General features: G+C 42.6%; 1 protein-coding gene across 3 annotated transcripts in view; it reads right to left on the bottom strand.

The window, feature by feature from the left end:
* The window catches only part of LOC115397679 (GTPase IMAP family member 8-like), a 152,621-nt gene that overhangs the window by 81,777 nt on the left and 51,065 nt on the right, over window positions 1-19,779 (bottom strand). For 2 of the 3 annotated variants that reach the window (XM_030104121.1, XM_030104120.1), the window contains exons 1-3: window positions 13,575-13,719; window positions 3,132-3,183; window positions 2,976-3,029 (exon numbers count right to left, since the gene is read on the bottom strand). The exons of the other annotated variant lie outside the window; for it this stretch is intronic. In XM_030104121.1, coding sequence (XP_029959981.1) covers window positions 2,976-3,029; window positions 3,132-3,150 — 73 coding nt within the window. In that variant the 5' untranslated portion in view covers window positions 3,151-3,183; window positions 13,575-13,719. Of the gene's footprint in view, window positions 1-2,975; window positions 3,030-3,131; window positions 3,184-13,574; window positions 13,720-19,779 lie in introns of those variants that run through there. 3 annotated transcript variants of the gene reach the window in all.

The following is a 19,779-nucleotide window of genomic DNA, read 5'->3' as shown; positions in this document are numbered from 1 at the left end:
TTCAGTTGTTTATTTATTATCATGAATTATTTATCTCATGTCATGACCATTGATTTATCACACTAAACGATTGGCCATTAGTGTACAAGTTTAGCTGATCATTGTTTTCTATGCTCTGCTTTGACCAATAAATAGAGTTTTAAAAACAAATCCAGATTATTGGACTTAAGACTCAAAACCAAATAAAGAGGAGATCTTTCACAGGTCAGCTGATCTTGAACCTAAGGGTAATACCATAACTCAGAGTGGATAGAACAATAATGTAAAAAAAGCATGAAAGAAAATCTCACCTGAACGTGCTTTTTCAGATTTGATGGTGAGTTTTTGAAAGCCAGCAGCTCAGTTTGTCGAGTCAAGCAAAGACAGCACTGAACCCACCAAGAGTCAGTTTTCCTCCCCAGACATGGGACCAGCTCCTTCAAGCAGGGCCGCAGGAGAACATCCTCGTTGTCCACCAACTCTTCGTCAATGTGTCTGTCGTTGCTGCCGGGGCTGCACTCGCCTTCCACGCTGATTACGTCCATTGTGCCACACAATTTCCCATTTAGCAATCTCTTGTGCTAGCAGGCTACACTTGCTTCACTGGAGCTGAACGCAGTATCAGAGTTGTTTTTTTTTTTTTTTTTGGTCGAGGCCTTCTTGTCTGTGTAATGAAGCTCATGCTCGTTTGCTGCCTCAACCGCTCGTTTACGGTGGTGCGTGTAGTTTCACTTTCATTTTTGGGTGTTTGCTGCACACAGCCAAAAAAAAAACAATCGATTGACAGAAAATTGAAAAGCAGCGTGTAACGCAGCCATAAATCTAAATGTAGTGAAATAAAAAGTACAGATACCTGCTCTAAAATGTAGTGAATTAAAAGTAAAAGTACCCCTTCATTTTTTTACTCAAGTAAAGTACAGATACACAAAAAATACTTAAGTACAGTAACGAAGTACTTGTAACGAAGTACTTGTACTTCGTCACCTTCCACCACTGAAAATAGGATATTTTATTGAATGCCAAAACGTCAGCATTTAACTGTGTAGGCAATATAGTTATTACCAAGGTAATTTTAACAACAACACTTGCATGGGCACTGCATTGAAATAAATAAATAAAAGGAAAATTGGAGAAATTGTTTTTTATAAAAAATCCCACATAGATCAAATTTAAATGGGTTCAAATCCTACACAGATCAAAGTTAAGAGCCGACAAAACATGCGATTTAGGTTTCATTTTCATTTTTATCATATTTGTGCTTTTTATGTCATTTTGTGCCTTACATCAGCCTTTACCTTTTTATTTTTCTGATAATTCGGCCGAGTTCATTACAACAGAAGATGAGGAACCGGCTGTGTTTCACCGTTAAAAGCACGGCGGTGGGGGATTCTTGTGTCGCCGGGAGAGATCTGATCGGCGGGGGAGAGCGTGCATTCTCAGTCCCCGGCTGGGGGCTCCTCTCTAACTCTTCTCATTTGTAAGAGGATGTTGACTGTAGTCTGTGCTACAGCGCCAGTCCTCCTGGTGTGGTGACCATAGGTGAAAGTAAGCCGGAACGCACCGGAACGCCGTGCCGGTAAGAAATATACTGGCCTCTTCTACAGGAACGCCCCGGAACGTCTCTGAAAAGCAACTTTCACTCATGCATATAAAGCGAGCCCTTTCTTTTTTCAAGCAAATTTTACCGAAATTTTTACTCATCTCCAGACTACATCTTCTGTGACGTGTTGAACAAGGTTAATGCGCCTGACGAGCACTGGAGCACTGGCTTACCGTGACAGGTTGCAGCTTGTAGCGGCAGTCTCTCGCTGTAGCGTAACGTTAATCCAATGTCCACTGTTGTGTGTTTTTTGCAGACAACAGGGTAGTCATTTTTGCAAAATAAACAAAACATAAATCCACAAGTAATAAATTGTGAGGGTTCACGCATCGTACAATATTCTCCGTCTCTCTGTCATGCGAGCAGCATCACTCCTTCCGCAAACAAGCACACGTGGAAGTGAGGTAAACTCAATGCGTTCTTTTCATTGGATGGCTGGTTGCCTAGGTGATGTAAGGACACTCCCCCGTCCCCGTCTCAAGAGACAACCAGGACAGGTCAAAAATGCAAAGAAAAATTAAAAAAAAAAACATTTAACTAAAAACAACATGTATATATATTATATATATTGTTGCGGCGGCAGGCGCCACTGGGGGCCGCCATACTGTTTGGTGCCGCAAGGCATCATGGGAGGGGATTGTTCGGGCCGTTTCAAGATGTATTTTGTGTTAAAATGTGTTCAGATGTACTTCGTTTTGTTGTAGGTGTGTTAAGTTATTGTTTTTCTATGTGTTGATGCTGTTTTTCCGGTGTTTTTCTTGTTAAGTTTCATTTACTTTATGTTGGACCAACAGTGAGAAGGGTCGGTGTGACAGTGATGTGGCCTCTGTGCCAGCATTTTTTTTGTGTGAGTGACATGTTCCCAGTATATATTAGTTGTTACAACAATAAAAGCTGTGAATGAGCTAAAGAGCAGCAGTCCTTGTCAATTGCCTCCATCATGAAGAGTTCACTGCTGCCGTAACAATATGTATTATATTTAAACATTCTAAACAACATTCAAACAATTAAAAAAGCATTATGCTTTCAAGGATGTCAAAAAAGAGCAGGATTTATCAATATCTGTCTTGTACGATGCTCGCAGGCTTTGCGCACAAACTAAAACATTTTTTTGAGTTGCACAGTTCCTGCAAGAATCTTATCTTACTTTCACCCCTGCCTGCATGTATAAGGTCTCCCCCAGTTCGAGGAAATGTGACTGTAATAACAGGCTAATTACTGGGCATTTTTTGCAAGCTTGGTGAAGACACCAACATTAAATTAGATGTGCTGAAGCAGGGAGGGAAACGCCAGCCCTTAAGGCCCCAGCTCTTTTCCTGTCTGCTTCTACAATGTCAGACTTTAAATTATTGACCTCTGCTGCAGCGCCCCCTGCTGGGATAAAGGCTGTACTCACTGTCAGGTGGAATAAACTGAAAGCTGCTGTGGTGCTTCAGCCGTGGATCTGGAACTGGAACAAGACAGAAATCAAACACTCAGACATTTTTCACTTCGAGTGATGTCTTCACCTCCAACAGATTGTTGAAAGTCTTCAAAGTTCAACAAGACTCACCATGTCCTTCACTCGCCATAATGTCTACAGAAAGCACCTGAGACTAATGGAGCTGCAGAGAAGAAGAACAAAAAAACACATCAGAGTTCTTAATCTTGAGTGCTGTTGGAACAAAAAAAGCAAAGCTACTGTAGCAGGATGACCTCTGCTCTGTACTCCTTGCTGTCTCTACCACACAGCTGACGGTGTGATTGGTATTTTGGGGTGTATTGGATATTTTCAGCATGTGCTGAGAGCTCTGCACTGCTATAAAGGGTATACATGATTTCCTCCTTGCTTTGCTGATCACCTGCGCACATTTTTGCAATCATTTGTGTCGAGTGTCCGCAGCACGTTGTATGTTTATCTGGCTGTGGGTTGTGCTGCTCGCTCATTACTGGGGCTACCTGGCTCTTTGCGGTCGTCTCCCCAGCTGCAGGCTCTCTATGTGGCTGTACAGCCAACTGCGACTCCTTCACTCACCTATGAGTATCGGCTTCTTGGCCATGAAAACAAAACATTTTCAGCACTGTAAGTACTGATCTTAATTCGTGTTTACAGGCTTGCGGTGTGTTTCCACTGGACCCAACCCGAATTTTTCGCGCAATGAGATTCCGTACAAAGCCAATAATTACGCAATTGTAGCTCAATTTTGAGCGGCGAGCATTTCCAGCAAAAATTCTATTGCCGCGCACTACTCGAGTTGAAATAATTGAACTTTTCAGGCAAATTCACTGTCGCCAGGACAGCCTGTCAGCGTGGAGGTCGTCACGGACATGCTGATGTAGGGCACGGAGGGTTCCGACCACGCAAAACAGTTGTTGGCACACTTTTTGAGAGAGCCTGAAGATGGAGGAGAGGCTTATTGTTGCCGTGACTACTTGCCCAGAGCTCTAACAGGTCTTCAAACTGAGCAACACTCAGCCTGAAGTAGTGCTGGAACCGGCCGTCGTCCAGGTGCAGAAGATGGTGGAACTCACCAGGCTGAGTTTATTTTGACTGTTGGTTTTAATTGATCAAGCTCCTGCACTGTTTGTTTTTTGTGTATTTGCCTGATTAGTCTCTATTCCTTTTTTTTTTTTAAAGGGGACATATGCTTTTTTCACTTTGTGAAGAGTTTCTTATAGTAGAATGTGTTGCTGTAGCCTCATTATGACGTTCAAATTTGAAAATTGTCTGTTTCCTCCTTGTCTTGCTACACCACATTTTCAGAAAATGCCTGCTGAAACGGTCGAGTTTGAGTTGGGTCTGCTAATCCTGAAATGAGTGGATTAACTGACTGTGCCCCCACCATGAGTGTGTGAGAGTGTGCATGGACAGACGCGTTCATGTGCATACCGAGAAGCAGTGCAGCTGGGGTTTCTGGCTCTTTGACGGGAGCCGGCTTCTCGAGAGCCGTTCCTTTCAAAGAGCCATTCAAAAAAGTAGTAGTAGTTATAAACACTCATACATGATCACAATGCTTCCACCCTTCCTCACATCCAACTGACGAAAGAGGGAAGAAAAAATACTACTCAGTCACAAACAACAAGTGGAACACGGAGGAGCTGGAGTCGGACCTCCAGGGTGAAATGGTTGGAAGTCATGTTGTTACCCGTAATGGGTCAGAGCGGTTCAGAACGGGACTGAACGGGTTTAAATGGGTCAACAGTAACAGTGGTTGTAAATGTGGAAGCTGCTGGCTCAGACAGGAGGAGTGGTTCAGAAACACAGAAACACTATACAGCACTATACAGCATAGGATTAGGGTGAGGGTTGGGGTTAGGTCCTGGCATTGTGATCATCTATGAATGTTTATAACTGTAGCTACACATGTTATAATGGTATTATAATGCTTTATAAATGTACTTATAATGTGTTATACAGGGTGGCTTCAAATAAAGTGTTACCGTTTAATTTGTCTCTACTACACACCAGAGATGGGATACTTGGACTCGAGACTCGGACTCGACTCAGACTCGAGTCACGATTTAATGACTTTTTGACTCGACTTGACAAAATCAAAAAAAGACTTGGACTTGCTTGGACTCTAAGCTCAGTGACTCTAGACTTGGACTTGACTCGAATCCTTTGACTCGACGAGTCACGTCAAATCATAATAGTCATTTTAAAAGTGCGATGTATGAATCATTTTTATTTTTTATCTCTTCATTTCATGGGATCGCAGTGGCGAGGTGCGCCTGCGGCGGGAGCGCTTGTTTCGTGCCGCCTAGACCGCGTGCAACGGGCGGAGTTCGTTCACTTCCGCATTGAAGGGAGCGCTCGTTTTCAACACCCGCGCATTCCAGGCGCATTCCAAACAACACAACAGGTCGGCCACGATTGTTTTTAATAAACTGGTTTCAACACTGCCCGCCTGGAATGCGCGCATAGGCGTCAGTTTAGGGGGAGACTTTTGCCAGGGGTGTTTTTTTCTCCACTACACAGAAATCCTTCACGTGTAGCCATTTTAACCCCGGTTATTTTCAGTAGTATATAACATTCCGATGCTCCTGAACGCACCATCCGCAAGCATCAGAGACGCAAACAGACGTTCAGAGGATTAAAAAAACAAAACAAAAAAGTGGTGAGTTTGAAAACTTGGTTGCTAGTTTAACCCTGTGATTATCCCATGTTATAGACTTTATGCAAGAGGCGGCAGTCTGTTTTGAAATGTGGATATGCCCTGAAGAACTTTACTGTCAACATGCAAACAGCAACATTTTGAGGCTGTTTGGCCTCATTCTAGTCTCAGCTAATGTTCATCATCAACATACTTTTCGTCCCCGGGGGACCTGCTGCTTTTGATTAAAAAGAAATGCGAGTTTTATTGAAAAATGTGAATAGGGATGAATTTCATATTTTTATTTTTGAACTGTAATGAAGAAGAATGCATCAAAGATGCTTTATTTCATTAAGGAAACACAATTTATTTTAAGATAGGTTTAAATGTGCACACTTTAGTGAAGACTTTTTTTTTTTTTAATCTGCCCCTTGGTTCAAATCTCACTGGACATTTAACACTGAACATAGAAAACAGAGCTAAACATACTCAAGACACTGTCTTTTGTCCCCAACAGAACTGCAGCTGTGAGGACTGGAAGTCCTACAGGTCCATATTTGTAGGCTAAAAGGTAACATCATCATTTTTAAAAGTGCCCAAAAACATTGTCCTGCCATTCTAAAGTGCTAATGAAGACATGACATTTGTCCTCCTTGTCCTCCTTCCAGCTTGTCTCTATGGACATGGAAGACAGTCACACTGCTGAGCCTCTCCTGGGACTTCGTGGAGCAGAGCCTCGTTTTCAGACGCTGCAGAGAACTGAGGCTTCTCTCTGCTTCACAAGAGAACACTGGACCACCAGCAGGAGCCGGACCAGGGTCTCCACTGGGACCTCCAGCAAGAACCAGGGTCTCCTGATCAGATAAGTACACTTTGCACTTCCATTGTAACTAGTAATCTGTAACCTGGGAGATAACCGGACTATTATTTTATTGTTTCTTTCTTTCTTTCTTTGTGCAGACGTCTCCTCTTCAGTCACCAGTTCTGTCAGCTTTGTTCATTTCTGTTGAACTCTGCTCCTGGACAAATAAAATAATGGAAAACACTCCTGAGACTGATGGTTCTCTGTGTCTAACACACCTTGGATGTTCAGTAATGTTTCTTGTTGTGTCGATGGTGCAGTTAGTATTTTAATATATTTCTTTAATGGTGCCAGAGCATCTTTACCAGGGCAGAGACATGTCAGTATGTGTAGATCTGGTTCATTAGCTTGATCAGTCTAAAGCTATCTGAGGACATCTGATGGTGATTCTTTGGATTAACAGACTGTCTCCTCTGATGTCAGTTGCTTTTCTTTTTGACATGTTGAAATGTTGATTTGTGATTAGGTCTTTCCTCAGATTTTATAAATGAAAGAAGGAAACAGAATGACTGGCCGTACGCAGGTTGTACAGGAGGCAGTGAACAGCACAGCAGAATTAAAACTTCCATGAAACACCAGAGAGCAGGAGAGGAAGACGTCATACCATAACCTGGAATATCCACTCATGGCAGAGTTTTGCTCCAATAATTAAAGCTAATAATAATAATAATGATGATAATAAATTTTTCAAGCCTCCCAGCAACAAAGGTAAGATAATAAGGCTTCATGTTCTTCCTCTGCTGATTCATCAGGTTTTTGTGACAAAGTTGACAAAGAGTCATCAGACAGACTGATCATTGGTGTTTCTGTTGTGGGCTGCCTGACTGTGTTTTTGTAATTTTTCCATTTACTCCTGGAGTTGCTTTGTGTAAAATGTTCGATTTGAGTGGAAATGGATAGTTAGGCTTGAAGCCAAGATTGGTCCAGTCACAGATATAATGTTCTGGTAACAGCCTGTGTTCTAATGTAACTCCAACTGTCCTCCTGAGGTTTATTCTTTTATTCTGGAAATGCTTTGACCTTATTCCTATTTGTGATGAATAGAGTTCAGTGGTTTGTTGCTGTGCTGTCCCTGAGCTGTAAATCCTGTTGACAAGTAGCTTATGTATCTGACATGGAGCTGATTTCAACATGAAGTTCAGCATTGTTGGGTTTGTAACTGATATAAAAGTTTGAGGCCAGAGGATTTTATTAAAAACATGACAATCACCTACAATGTGAAATAATTCTCTAAGCATCTCAATCAATCAATCAATTTATTTTTGTATAGCCCAGTATCACAACAACAGTTGCCTCAGAGGGCTTCAAGGCAGCCACACCAAAAGTAAAATCAGTTATAGTCATCATCTCAAGCACTTCTCGAAAGCAGTGGTGACTGGTCATTGGAGGCAGGTGGAGCACAGCACCTTTATGTTGTGTTTGACAGATATGGTGAAAATACCCAATCTACAAGCTCGCTTCTCAAAAAGAGTATCGATATCTCAGTCCAAAATTTCCTTAACAGTGCCTCCCCAGTTTTTTTTTTTTTTTTTTTTAATGACTTGTTTAGGACTCGAGGAAAAAAGTTTAGGACTTGGACTCGACTCGGGACTCGACTGTCAGGACTCTGGACTCGACTCAGGACTTGACTGTCAGGACTCGGGACTCGAGTGCAAAGACTTGAGACTCGACTTTGACTTGCAAAACAAGGACTTGGTCCCACCTCTGCTACACACCCAGGCCCTCGCACCCCTGTGGCCACTCCTGTGCAACATCTCTCCTCCCCCTCTTCCTCCTCCTCCTCCACTGAAGACACCAGCACCCTCCTCTACTTGACTGTGATTACGGGAGAGGTGAGGAGACAGCTGGAGAGACTCCACCACAGGAAGGCCGCAGGACCTGATGGTATCAGCCCCAGGATCCTGAGGACCTGTGCCAGTCAGCTGTCTCCTGTCATCCAACAACTCTACAACCCGAGCCTGAGTGAGAAGAGAGTTCCAGTGCTTTGGAAGACGTCCCTGCCTGTTTTCTGTCCCAAAGAAGTCGATCCCATCGGACCCCAATGACTACCGACCAGTCGCCCTCACTTCCCATTTGATGAAGGTGCTGGAGAGGCTGGTCTTGGCCCACCTGAGGCTGCAGGTGAAGGCGCTGTTGGACCCTCAACGGTTTGCTTTCCAGCCTCATTTGGGAGTTGACAACGCCGTCATCTACCTGCTGCAACAAGCTTATATGCATCTGGATAGGGGTGGCAGAACTGTGAGCATCACATTCTTTGATTTCGCCAGTGCTTTTAACACCATCCAGCCACTGCTGCTGAGTGAGAAGCTGCGGGTGATGGGTGTCAACACCTCCATTGTCTCCTGGATTGTCTCCTGAGCAGACTCTAGCTGAGATCCTTCAACGTGTGCAGCAAGATGTTGAAGACGTTCTACCAGTCTGTGGTGGCCAGTGTACTACTCTTTGCTGTGCTTTGCTGGGGGAGCAGCTTGGAGCCAGCGTCTCCAATAGACTCAACAAACTGATCAGGAAGGCTGGCTCTGTGGTTTACCTGCAAACTGGACACTGTGGAGGCTGTGGTGGAGAGGAGGACACTGAACAAACTGTTATCCATCATGGATAACCCAACCACCCTCTCCGCCACACACTGGACAGACAGAGGGGAATGGGGTGCAGCAGCAGCTGGCAAACGATGGCCCGTTCCTACAAACACCGGCCCGGTGACGATTCCTCCGGTCCCGGTTTCATGCAGGAAGGCACAAAAGACCGGGCAGCCAGCGGAGAACGTCCTGGTTCCCACAAGCGTCACACCGGCGAGGACTCCACAGCAGATGGACATTCTGTGGCCTGCCTCAGGCTGCTGGGTGCTCGGACTTGTGGTTGCTGTCTGAAAGGAGGCCGAGGAAGCTCTCCAGGCAGTGTGGATTTTTTTGTTAATAAAAAGGCATGGACACCCTGACCAGGCTGGCGTCCTCCCTGTGGCTGAAACCACGAACAGGCAGTAGCCTGTCCCAATTAACATTTACTGAGACAGTGATTTTTGGGTTTTCATCATCTGTGAGCCACGATCATCCAAATTCTAAGAAATAAAGGCTTAAATATTCATTGTACATGCAATGAATCCTCATAAAACTGAGCATCACATTCTGAAATGAGTCAACAAATATTTAAGTTTTCTTTGATATTGTTTTTTTTTTAAATGTACAGTATCTGCATACCAGAGGTGGGACCAAGTCCTTCTTTTGCAAGTCGAGTCTCAAGTCTTTGCACTCGAGTCCCGAGTCGACTCCCGAGTCCTGACAGTCAAGTCCTGAGTCGAGTCCCAAGTCAAGACAGTCGAGTCCCGAGTCGAGTCCAAGTCCTAAACTTTTTTCCTCGAGTCCTAAACAGGTCATTTAAAAAAAAAAAAAAAAAAAAAAAAACTGGGGAGGCACTGTTAAGGAAATTTTGGACTGAGATATCGATACTCTTTTTGAGAAGCGAGCCTGTAGATTGGGTATTTTCACCATATCTGTCAAACACAACATAAAGGTGCTGTTCTCCACCTGCCCCCAATGACCAGTCACCACTGCTTTTGAGAAGTGCTTGAGATGATGACGATAACTGATTTTACTTTTGGTGTGGCTGCCTTCAGATGCTTAGAATTATTTCACATTGTAGGTGATTGTCATGTTTTTAATAAAATCCTCTGGCCTCAAACTCTTATATGAGTTACAAACCCAACAATGCTGAACTTCATGTTGAAATCAGCTCCATGTCAGATACATCAGCTACTTGTCAACAGGATTTACAGCTCAAGGACAGCACAGAAACAAACCACTTAACTCTATTCATCACAAATAGGAATAAGGTCAAAGCATTTCCAGAATAAAAGAATAAACCTCGGGAGGACAGTTGGAGTTACATTAGAACACATGCTGTTACCAGAACATTATATCTGTGACTGGACCAATCTTGGCTTCAAGCCTAACTATCCATTTCCACTCAAATCGAACATTTTACACAAAGCAACTCCAGGAGTAAATGGAACAATTACAAAAACACAGTCAGGCAGCCCACAACAGAAACACCAATGATCAGTCTGTCTGATGACTCTGTCAACTTTGTCACAAAAACCTGGTGAATCAGCAGAAGAAGAACAACATGAAGCCTTATTGTCTTATCTTTGTTGCTGGGAGGCTTGAAAAATTTATTATCATCATTATTATTATTATTAGCTTTAATTATTGGAGCAAAACTCTGCCATTAGTGGATATTCCAGGTTATGTTACGACGTCTTCCTCTCCTGCTCTCTGGTGTTTCATGGAAGTTTTAATTCTGCTGTGCTGTTTACTGCCTCCTGTACAACCTGCGTACGGCCAGTCACTCTGTTTCCTTCTTTCATTTATAAAATCTGAGGAAAGACCTAATCACAAATCAACATTTCAACATTTCAAAAAGAAAAGCAACTGACATCAGAGGAGACAGTCTGTTAATCCAAAGAATCACCATCAGACGTCCTCAGATAGCTTTAGACTGATCAAGCTAATGAACCAGATCTACACATACTGACATGTCTCTGCCCTGGTAAAGATGCTCTGGCGCCATTAAAGAAATATATTAAAATACTAACTGCACCATCGACACAACAACAAACATTACTGAACATCCAAGGTGTGTCAGACACAGAGAACCATCAGTCTCAGGAGGGTTTTCCATTATTTTATTTGTCCAGGAGCAGAGTTCAACAGAAATGAACAAAGCTGACAGAACTGGTGACTGAAGAGGTGACGTCTGCACAACGAAAGAAAGAAAGAAACAATAAAATAATAGTCCGGTTATTTCCCAGGTTACAGATTACTAGTTACAATGGAAGTGCAAAGTGTACTTATTTGATCAGGAGACCCTGGTTCTTGCTGGAGGTCCCAGTGGAGACCCTGGTCCGGCTCCTGCTGGTGGTCCAGTGTTCTCTTGTGAAGCAGAGAGCAGCCTCAGTTCTCTGCAGCGTCTGAAAACGAGGCTCTGCTCCACGAAGTCCCAGGAGAGGCTCAGCAGTGTGACTGTCTGCCATGTCCATAGAGACAAGCTGAGAGGACGGACAAGGAGGACATATGTCATGTCTTCAGTAGCACTTCAGAATGGCAGGACAATGTTTTTGGGCACTTTTAAAAATGATGATGTTACCTTTTAGCCTACATATCTGGACCTGTAGGACTTCCAGTCCTCACAGCTGCAGTTCTGTTGGGGACAAAAGACAGTGTCTGAGTATGTTTAGCTCTGTTTTCTATGTTCAGTGTTAAATGTCCAGTGAGATTTGAACCAAGGGGCAGATTTAAAAAAAAAAAGTCTTCACTAAAGTGTGCACATTTAAACCTATCTTAAAATAAATTGTGTTTCCTTAATGAAATAAAGCATCTTTGATGCATTCTTCTTCATTACAGTTCAAAAATAAAAAATATGAAATTCATCCCTATTCACATCTTTCAATAAAACTCGCATTTCTTTTTAATCAAAAGCAACAGGTCCCTCGGGGACGAAAAGTATGTTGATGATGAACATTAGCTGAGACTAGAATGAGGCCAAACAGCCTCAAAATGTTGCTGTTTGCATGTTGACAGTGAAGTTCTTCAGGTCATATCCACATTTCAAAACAGACTACCGCCTCTTGCATAAAGTCTATAACCTGGGATTATCACAGGGTTAAATGAGCAACCAAGTTTTCAAACTCACCACAGGTGCTGCAGAAGAAAGAGCTGCTCTGTGTGGAGCTTCCACTGGAACAGACGCACATTTAGAACAGCCGCAATTTTTTGTTTTGTTTTTTTAATCCTCTGAACGTCTGTTTGCGTCTCTGATGCTTGCGGATGGTGCGTTCAGGAGCATCGGAATGTTACATACTACTGAAAATAACCGGGGTTAAAATGGCTACACGTGAAGGATTTGTGTGTAGTGGAGAAAAAACACCCCTGGCAAAAGTCTCCCCCTAAACTGACGCCTATGCGCGCATTCCAGGCGGGCAGTGTTGAAACCAGTTTATTAAAAACAATCGTGGCCGACCTGTTGTGTTGTTTGGAATGCGCCTGGAATGCGCGGGTGTTGAAAACGCGGTCTCGGCGGCACGAAACAAGCTCTCCCGCCTCGGGCGCACCTCGCCACTGCGATCCCATGAAATGAAGCGATAAAAAATAAAAATGATTCATACATCGCACTTTTAAAATGACTATTATGACTTGACGTGACTCGTCGAGTCAAAGGATTCGAGTCAAGTCAAAGTCTAGAGTCACTGAGCTTAGAGTCCAAGCAAGTCCAGGTCTTTTTTTGATTTTATCAAGTCGAGTCAAAAAGTCATAAAATCGTGACTCGAGTCCGAGTCGAGTCCGAGTCTCGAGTCCAAGTATCCCATCTCTGTTGCATACAGAGACAGTTTTCAATAAAATCCCTCTTTTCAGTGACTCCAGGCACTGTTGTCGTGCAGAATGAACTCCAAAATGCAAAGAAAGTTTTCCGTTTTGGAATTTCAGTTGACACATTTTCACTGCATGTGACCGTCCCTCCCTCTAGCCCCTACAACATTCCACACAATACACACCCATCATAAACTGCAAACAGATCAAAATTAAAATCTTTGAAAACTTAAAAACCAAAAGTTTCAAACTGGTAGAAAATCAAAAAGAGCTGTTTCATACCAAAGAAGTCTGTAGCTTAAGTATGTTGACGCAGTTTTCGTTCAAATTTGAAGGGCTTTCCCATTCACTTCAATGTGAAGAGATAAAGGTAGGTTGGAATATTTATTAAAAAAGAAAAAACTTATCTACAGAACAAAAACTTGATTAAATCAGTAATTATGAATAAAGATTTGGAAAACAATATTTGCTTCTAGTGCCCTCCCAAATGTCCCCCTGTGGCAAAATAAACAATGACTTCCCCACTCCTCCCTTCATCACTCTTCATCCCTCACTCTGCTGAACACATTCAGTGTAAAACCGTCCTGATAGACCAGTAAGACAGAAGCCTTCTAGCTGAGACATTAAACATTAAACATGCAGCAGGTTTCTGGTTTAATGTTTAAACACAAAACTTTTAGAGTTTCCTTGAAACTCACCTCTGAACTGTGATGTTTTCTTCCACAAACTGCTCCTTTCAGGGTCAAGACCCTCCAGCAACATGAAGAAATCCGATTGCCCGACAGTTGTTGAGCTGTCACCACATTGAACAGCGTTGACAGATTGTTTTTATGTCTGCATTCATCTTCAGCTGAGGTTTTGTTTCATCAGACAAGCATGGACTGGTTTTGCAGGAATATCAGGTGAGCAGGGCGGGTCAATGTTTCAAAGATTTAAATGACGTCTCAACATCAGGGCTCTTGCACCATTTGAAAAGTCAAATTTAATGCTTTTTAAGACTTTTTAAGACCTCAAAAAACATAATTTAAAACCCAAAAATGTCATAATTTCTGTGGTAGAAAATACTCTTTGTTTCATTGTAAACATATCTAAAGCTCACATTTGGCATTTTTTTCTCCTCATTGTGATGCAGAACAGGGCAGTTCCTTTCAAATAAAGCAGTAAAATTTACAGGTTAAAACGTTCACAGATGATTAACAGTTCATGTTGTGGTTAACTACTTTTGAAAATATGTGTATAAATAAGTTAAGGTTAAAAATCCATATGGATAAGTTGTGTTGGATGTCATGGAGTAAACTGAGGTTTTCTGGAAGTTTGCATATTTAATTGCCTGTTAAAAAAAAATAAGTTCCGTTTTTGTGACTGTCCTGCATCAGACAGACAATTGGGCGAGTGGAGTGGAGCCACAGTTTTTATTTATTTATTTTTTTTACCTCTTTCTATCTCTGGATATTACCTTTGTTATTTCATTTATTTTTCTGGACGTAATGTTTTTGTCACACGACTTTAAAGTTTAACTAAACAGTTTGAGTGAATCGAGAGGATTCTGTGGAGTTTTTTGTATTTCACGTGTGGATTTCAGGAGGAGATAGGAGCGTCAAGCTTGGGCTTCATTATTCAGGAACCTACAATATACAGTATGTGTCTAATGTAATAGGTTCTTACCTCTTAATTATCCGTGAATCTGCAGGCATGCTGATACCAAATAAAGCTGTTTGAGTGGAATTGTTTCTTCGCATGTATCATTCAACTGGTAACCGACAAAGGAAGGGTAAATATTTATTTGGCAGCTCAAATACAAGTTCTGTGAAACATGTTATGACAAAACGTAAAAAGCAGTAGCATGGAGTCCTAAGTTTTCATGAAAAAGAATACAGCTGTTCTTTAATACTGCACAGAAACATTTACAGTTCAGTCAAAAGGTGCAACGGTGTCACTGATATTTGTCAGTGCACAGCACAGGTGCACAAATGTGTCCTCTTCTGGCTGCAGCATGTCGGTCTGCTCCTCCACTGGTTTACAACCACTGGTCACACAGTCACTTCATGACATGGTCTGTAAAGCCACCAAACTCTCAGCAGCTTCTGAATCTTTCCTCCTTGTTTTGCAGCTTCCAGCATGTTCATCAAGGGCCTGGGCTCCTGGAGGGGGTGCTGGGACCTTGTTGTGGCCCAGATCCACTAACGGCAACCAGTCAGTTGTGTCTGGGGGAAACAGGTCTGATGGATGTCCTGGAGTGGAAAGATAAAAAAAAAAGACATTTTTAAAAAAAATCTGTGTCACAAACAGATCATTACATTAACTACAATTTACATAAAGACTCTACCATATAGAATATGAGCAAGAACCCTGGACATACTGTCTTGCAATCATGATCACTTTTAACTCCCATAATAAATCATAGTCACTTCATCATACACACATTCTGTTGCACTAAAACATAATGTACATATTCGTATATATATTATGGCTCCTGTTATATTTTAGATTTATGTTCTATTGAAAGTTAGGTCTTTCCTCCTTTTAGATCTATATTATTACTATATTATCCTATTAATATTCTTATTAAGATATGCACTATTATTTATTCTTATTCACACATTCCCTCACTGTTTTGCCCCTGTGTGTTCTTTGAGCCTCTGTAATGGTAAATTTCTCCATGGTGAGATAAATCAAGGCTATAGTATTCCATACACATCCACACATGCTCACAGAATTACTCTAAACCTCGAAGACTAAGAAATGCTGAATTCTATCTTGAGAATACCAAACAATTAATATGGTGCATTGGAAGTTGATTTGTTATTTTGGGGCACATTTACTTGAGGGCCCCCTGGAGTGGCTGCTCTCAAGTATGAGTTGCTCTGATTCAAAATTGTTTTAGCAGCACTAACCCGAAGTAATAGTCAATCCTGACTCCAAACATATGCTATAATTTAAGACAACAGTCTAATATAAGTTCGGTTGCGCCACAGTGTAGAGCACAGGGTTCACACAAAGGTCATTCTCCCCAAATGCTGCATAAAATCATCACGTAATAACGCTGATCTTACCGGACACAAAGTGGAGATCACAGACTCTCATGTTCTTGATGCTTGATTCCTGCACGTCAGCTCCTGAAATCCTCGTTAGCCAGCTCGCCTCTTCTTTGTGAGACTTGTCGAGTCTGCTCTCCTTGGTGCGTGAAAACAGCGGTATCCGGAAAAAAAACAAAACGACCCACATCGCGGTCTGCCCGCATCCCACAAGAGCACAAAAGTTCACCATTGTCAGTCTGGACTATTCAAGTCGTGCACAAGCGATGATGTGCTGGATAGAGATGTGTCGTTCGCGAACGTAATGGCTCAATGAGCCGGCTCTTTGAAGTGAACGACGGGAGCCGGCTCCCCACCAATCAGGAGCCGGCTCCCTTCGAGACGCTTTTTTTCTCTGTCTGCGCTGCTTAGTGTGCTGAGCAGAGGGGGGAGGGGCTGCAGCCGAGCACACACACACACACACACACACACACACACACACACACACACACACACACACACACACACAAACACACACACACACAGCAGCAGCAGCACAGTGAGCACAGGAACGGGTCAAGAGAGGAGAGAGAGTGCAATATGGGGGACAAAAAGAAAGAAAGTAAAAAAGAAATTAGTCATATCAGGAAAAGGAGCCAAATTTGGACTCATTTTAATTATATTGATGGCTCCAAAAGCAGAGTGCATTGTCTGCAAGACCAAGTCATATATAGTCCCCTAAACAGGTCAGATAATCACCGATGGAAGAAGCCGAATCAGTCGCTCAAAGCTGAGGCACTTGGCGTTTCTAAATGCCAATCTTCAGTAGAGAGTGCTGATTTTTTTCTTTTTGTTTTACACATTTTAATTGTAATTTTTTTTTTTGCGTGTTTTTCAGGGGTTCTATGTTGTTTCAGTCTAAATTGGTCAAAAGTTGAATTGTAAATAGATAAAAGTTCTTGTATTTTATAGCTTATTTATAGCATTGAAGAGTTAATATTTGTAATTTTTATTTTGTTGTTTTGAATTTTTTTTTCAGGGATTCTGTGTTGTTGTTTGACTTTAAATTTGTTGAGTGTATAAAAAGCTAAAATTGTTTGTATTTGAGAATTTATTTTTTTGTAGATCTGTAAATCAGTCTGCCCCAGAGCAGTTGTGGCTACAATAGTAGCTTACCACCACCGAGTATGGTGTGAACAGGTTAATGTGATATTGCAGTGTGAAGCGCTTTGGGCTCTGTCATGCAGGGTAAAAAGCGCTGTACAAGTGTAGTCCACTTACCATTTACCATTTAAATTTATATTTCGTGTTTTTTTCAGGGATCCTGTGTTTCACTTCAAATCTGTTAAGTATAAAAAAGCTAAAAGTTTATTCTTGTATTTCATAGTTTATTTGTTGTTGCACTGAAAAGTAAATATTTGTAATTTACATTTTGTTGTGTCATGTGTTTTTCAGGAATTCTGTGTTGCTTGACTTTAAAGTTGCTTAGTATAAAAAAGTTAAAAGGTTAAATTAGTTGAAAGTTCAATGCAGAGTGAAAAAATAAAGGCTATCATAATATAGTAGTATAATACATTTTTTTTTATTAATTATTAATTCATTTTGTGCATAACGTTACATTATTATTGGTAATATATTGATTAAAGCAACAAAAAAAATCTGAAGAGCCGTTTGGGAGCCAAAAGAGCCGGCTCCTTTTAGTGAGCCGAACTGAAAGAGCCGGTTCCCTAAAAAGAGCCGGAATTCCCATCACTAGCTGGATAAACTGTTGAGTCCGCCTGAAACCGCTGTGTGACGTGTGTGCCCTCCGACATGGCGATTGTTGTGGAAGGTCACGTGACCGTGACGTCAATTAGGAACGTACCATAAAACATCTAATAAACGCTACGTCTCCTATTTACGGCAAGCTAAGTCAATGATACAAATACAAACTATTAGAAAATTTACGGCGGATCACAGTGCTTTCCCATAGGCATTAAACACACCGTCTGGAAATTTAATACCGACAGCAAATTTACGGTAAATTTAAGACAATTTAAGACCTTAAATACCTGGATTTTAAATTTAAGACTTTTTAAGACTTTTTAAGGACCCGCGGGAACCCTGAACATCTTATTGAGGGATAGAGATTCGTGTCATGAACATTTAAATCTAAGGCCCAGAGAAAATTACCAATAGATTTCAATAGGAGACGACTCTGTGTTGTTCACAGAGAGTTTTTTGCATTAGGACAAACATCCCTCAAAGTTCCTCTTTTGGAGCTATTTTAAAGTGCTCAGGGGTGTTTAAGTTGTTTTTATGAAGTTATCAGCCAAAACCACAAAATCTGTGCCATTTGTCAGGCCTCTGTATCTGCAGAGCTCATTAGCAATTTGCCTCTGGGTTGCGGGCGGAGTCAGCGCTAACAGCAACTAGTGCACAGTGTCTGGGCTCTGTCTGGAGGCTTGGGGCTTCGCCTGCTAACTGCAGCTGAGCTCGCAGTGTTTGCTGGCCAGACTATGCAGCTGGGGAAAAGCCACACTGGTGGCACAGGATGGCCAGCCGCCCGGCCCGAGAGAAGCCCCGGTGGGGGCTGGAGCCGTGACCACTTTGTAGGACTGCCCGCCAGCCAACAGGGACTTCTCTCCACTGGGGCTTCTCTCCATGAGCTCTCAAGTCTGTGAATCTCCGAACTGAGCCGTGACACCACACACTCTGCTGCTTGAAGCCTGGCACACACTACAGGATTTTTACGGACGGAGCATGGACTGTGAGGAATCACTGCATGCTGCAGGTCTGGGTTGGATGAAGCCAACAGGACAACATCATCTGCAAAAAGCAAAGATGAAATCCTGTGGTCCCCAAACCGGACCCCCTCCGGCCCCTGGCTGCACCTAGAAATTCTGTCCATAAAGATTATAAACAGAACCGGTGACAAAGGGCAGCCCTGCCGGAGTCCAACATGCACCAGGAACAGGTCTGACTTACTGTTGGCAATGCGGACTAGGGTCCTACTCCGGTCATACGGAGACCAGACGGCCCTTAACAAGGGGCCCCGGACTCCGTATTCCCGGAGCACTCCCCCACAAAATACCACAAGGGACACAGTCAAATGCCTTCCCCAAGTCCACAAAACACATGTGAACTGGTTGGGCAAACTCCCACGAACCCTCGAGCACCCTATGGAGGGTCTAGAGCTGGTCCACTGTTCCACGACCAGGACGAAAACCGCATTGTTCCTCCTGGATACGAGGTTCGACTATCAGTTGAGTCCTCCTCTCCAGTACCCTGGAATAGACTTTCCTAGGTAGACTGAGGAGTGTGATCCCCTACAGTTGGAGGACAACCCCCAGTCCCCCTTTTTAAACAGGGGGACCACCACCCAGTCTGCCAATCCAGAGGCACCGTCCCCGACTGCCACGCGATGTTGCAGGAACGTGTCAACCAAGACAGTCCCTGCGCATCCAGAGACTTAAAGGTGCATTAAGGAGTTTTACAACTTTAAAAATACTTATTTTCCACCATAAATATGTTACACATTTTTAATGATGTGTACAATGTGTCCTGACATATTCATTACAAGTACCTCTAACAGCGCTAAAATGTCACTTGAAAGTTGCAGTGCCGGTCCGGCTCCAGCATTTTTTTGGGGAGAATTTGAAAGGAATGACGTAATGCGCGCTCCGGCTGGTTAGGTTTCATTTTGTCCGCCATTACTCCACCAGATGCTTAGTGAGCAACAACTGAGCAGGATCTTGCAAGCGAGAAGCAAGAGAGAAGAGACAGGAGGACTAAAGACAGGATTTGAGGACAGGATTGAAGAACAGAGCAGTAAAGGACAGCAGAGGTGCCAGCCAGGATCACAGTAGCCTGCTGTAAGGAAATACTGTAAGGTATTTTATTTCTTTAG

The sequence above is a fragment of the Salarias fasciatus genome, chromosome 12 (assembly GCF_902148845.1).
Source record: "Salarias fasciatus chromosome 12, fSalaFa1.1, whole genome shotgun sequence".
NCBI classification, from domain to species: domain Eukaryota; kingdom Metazoa; phylum Chordata; class Actinopteri; order Blenniiformes; family Blenniidae; genus Salarias; species Salarias fasciatus.
This window is presented reverse-complemented; position numbering and strand designations above follow the sequence as displayed.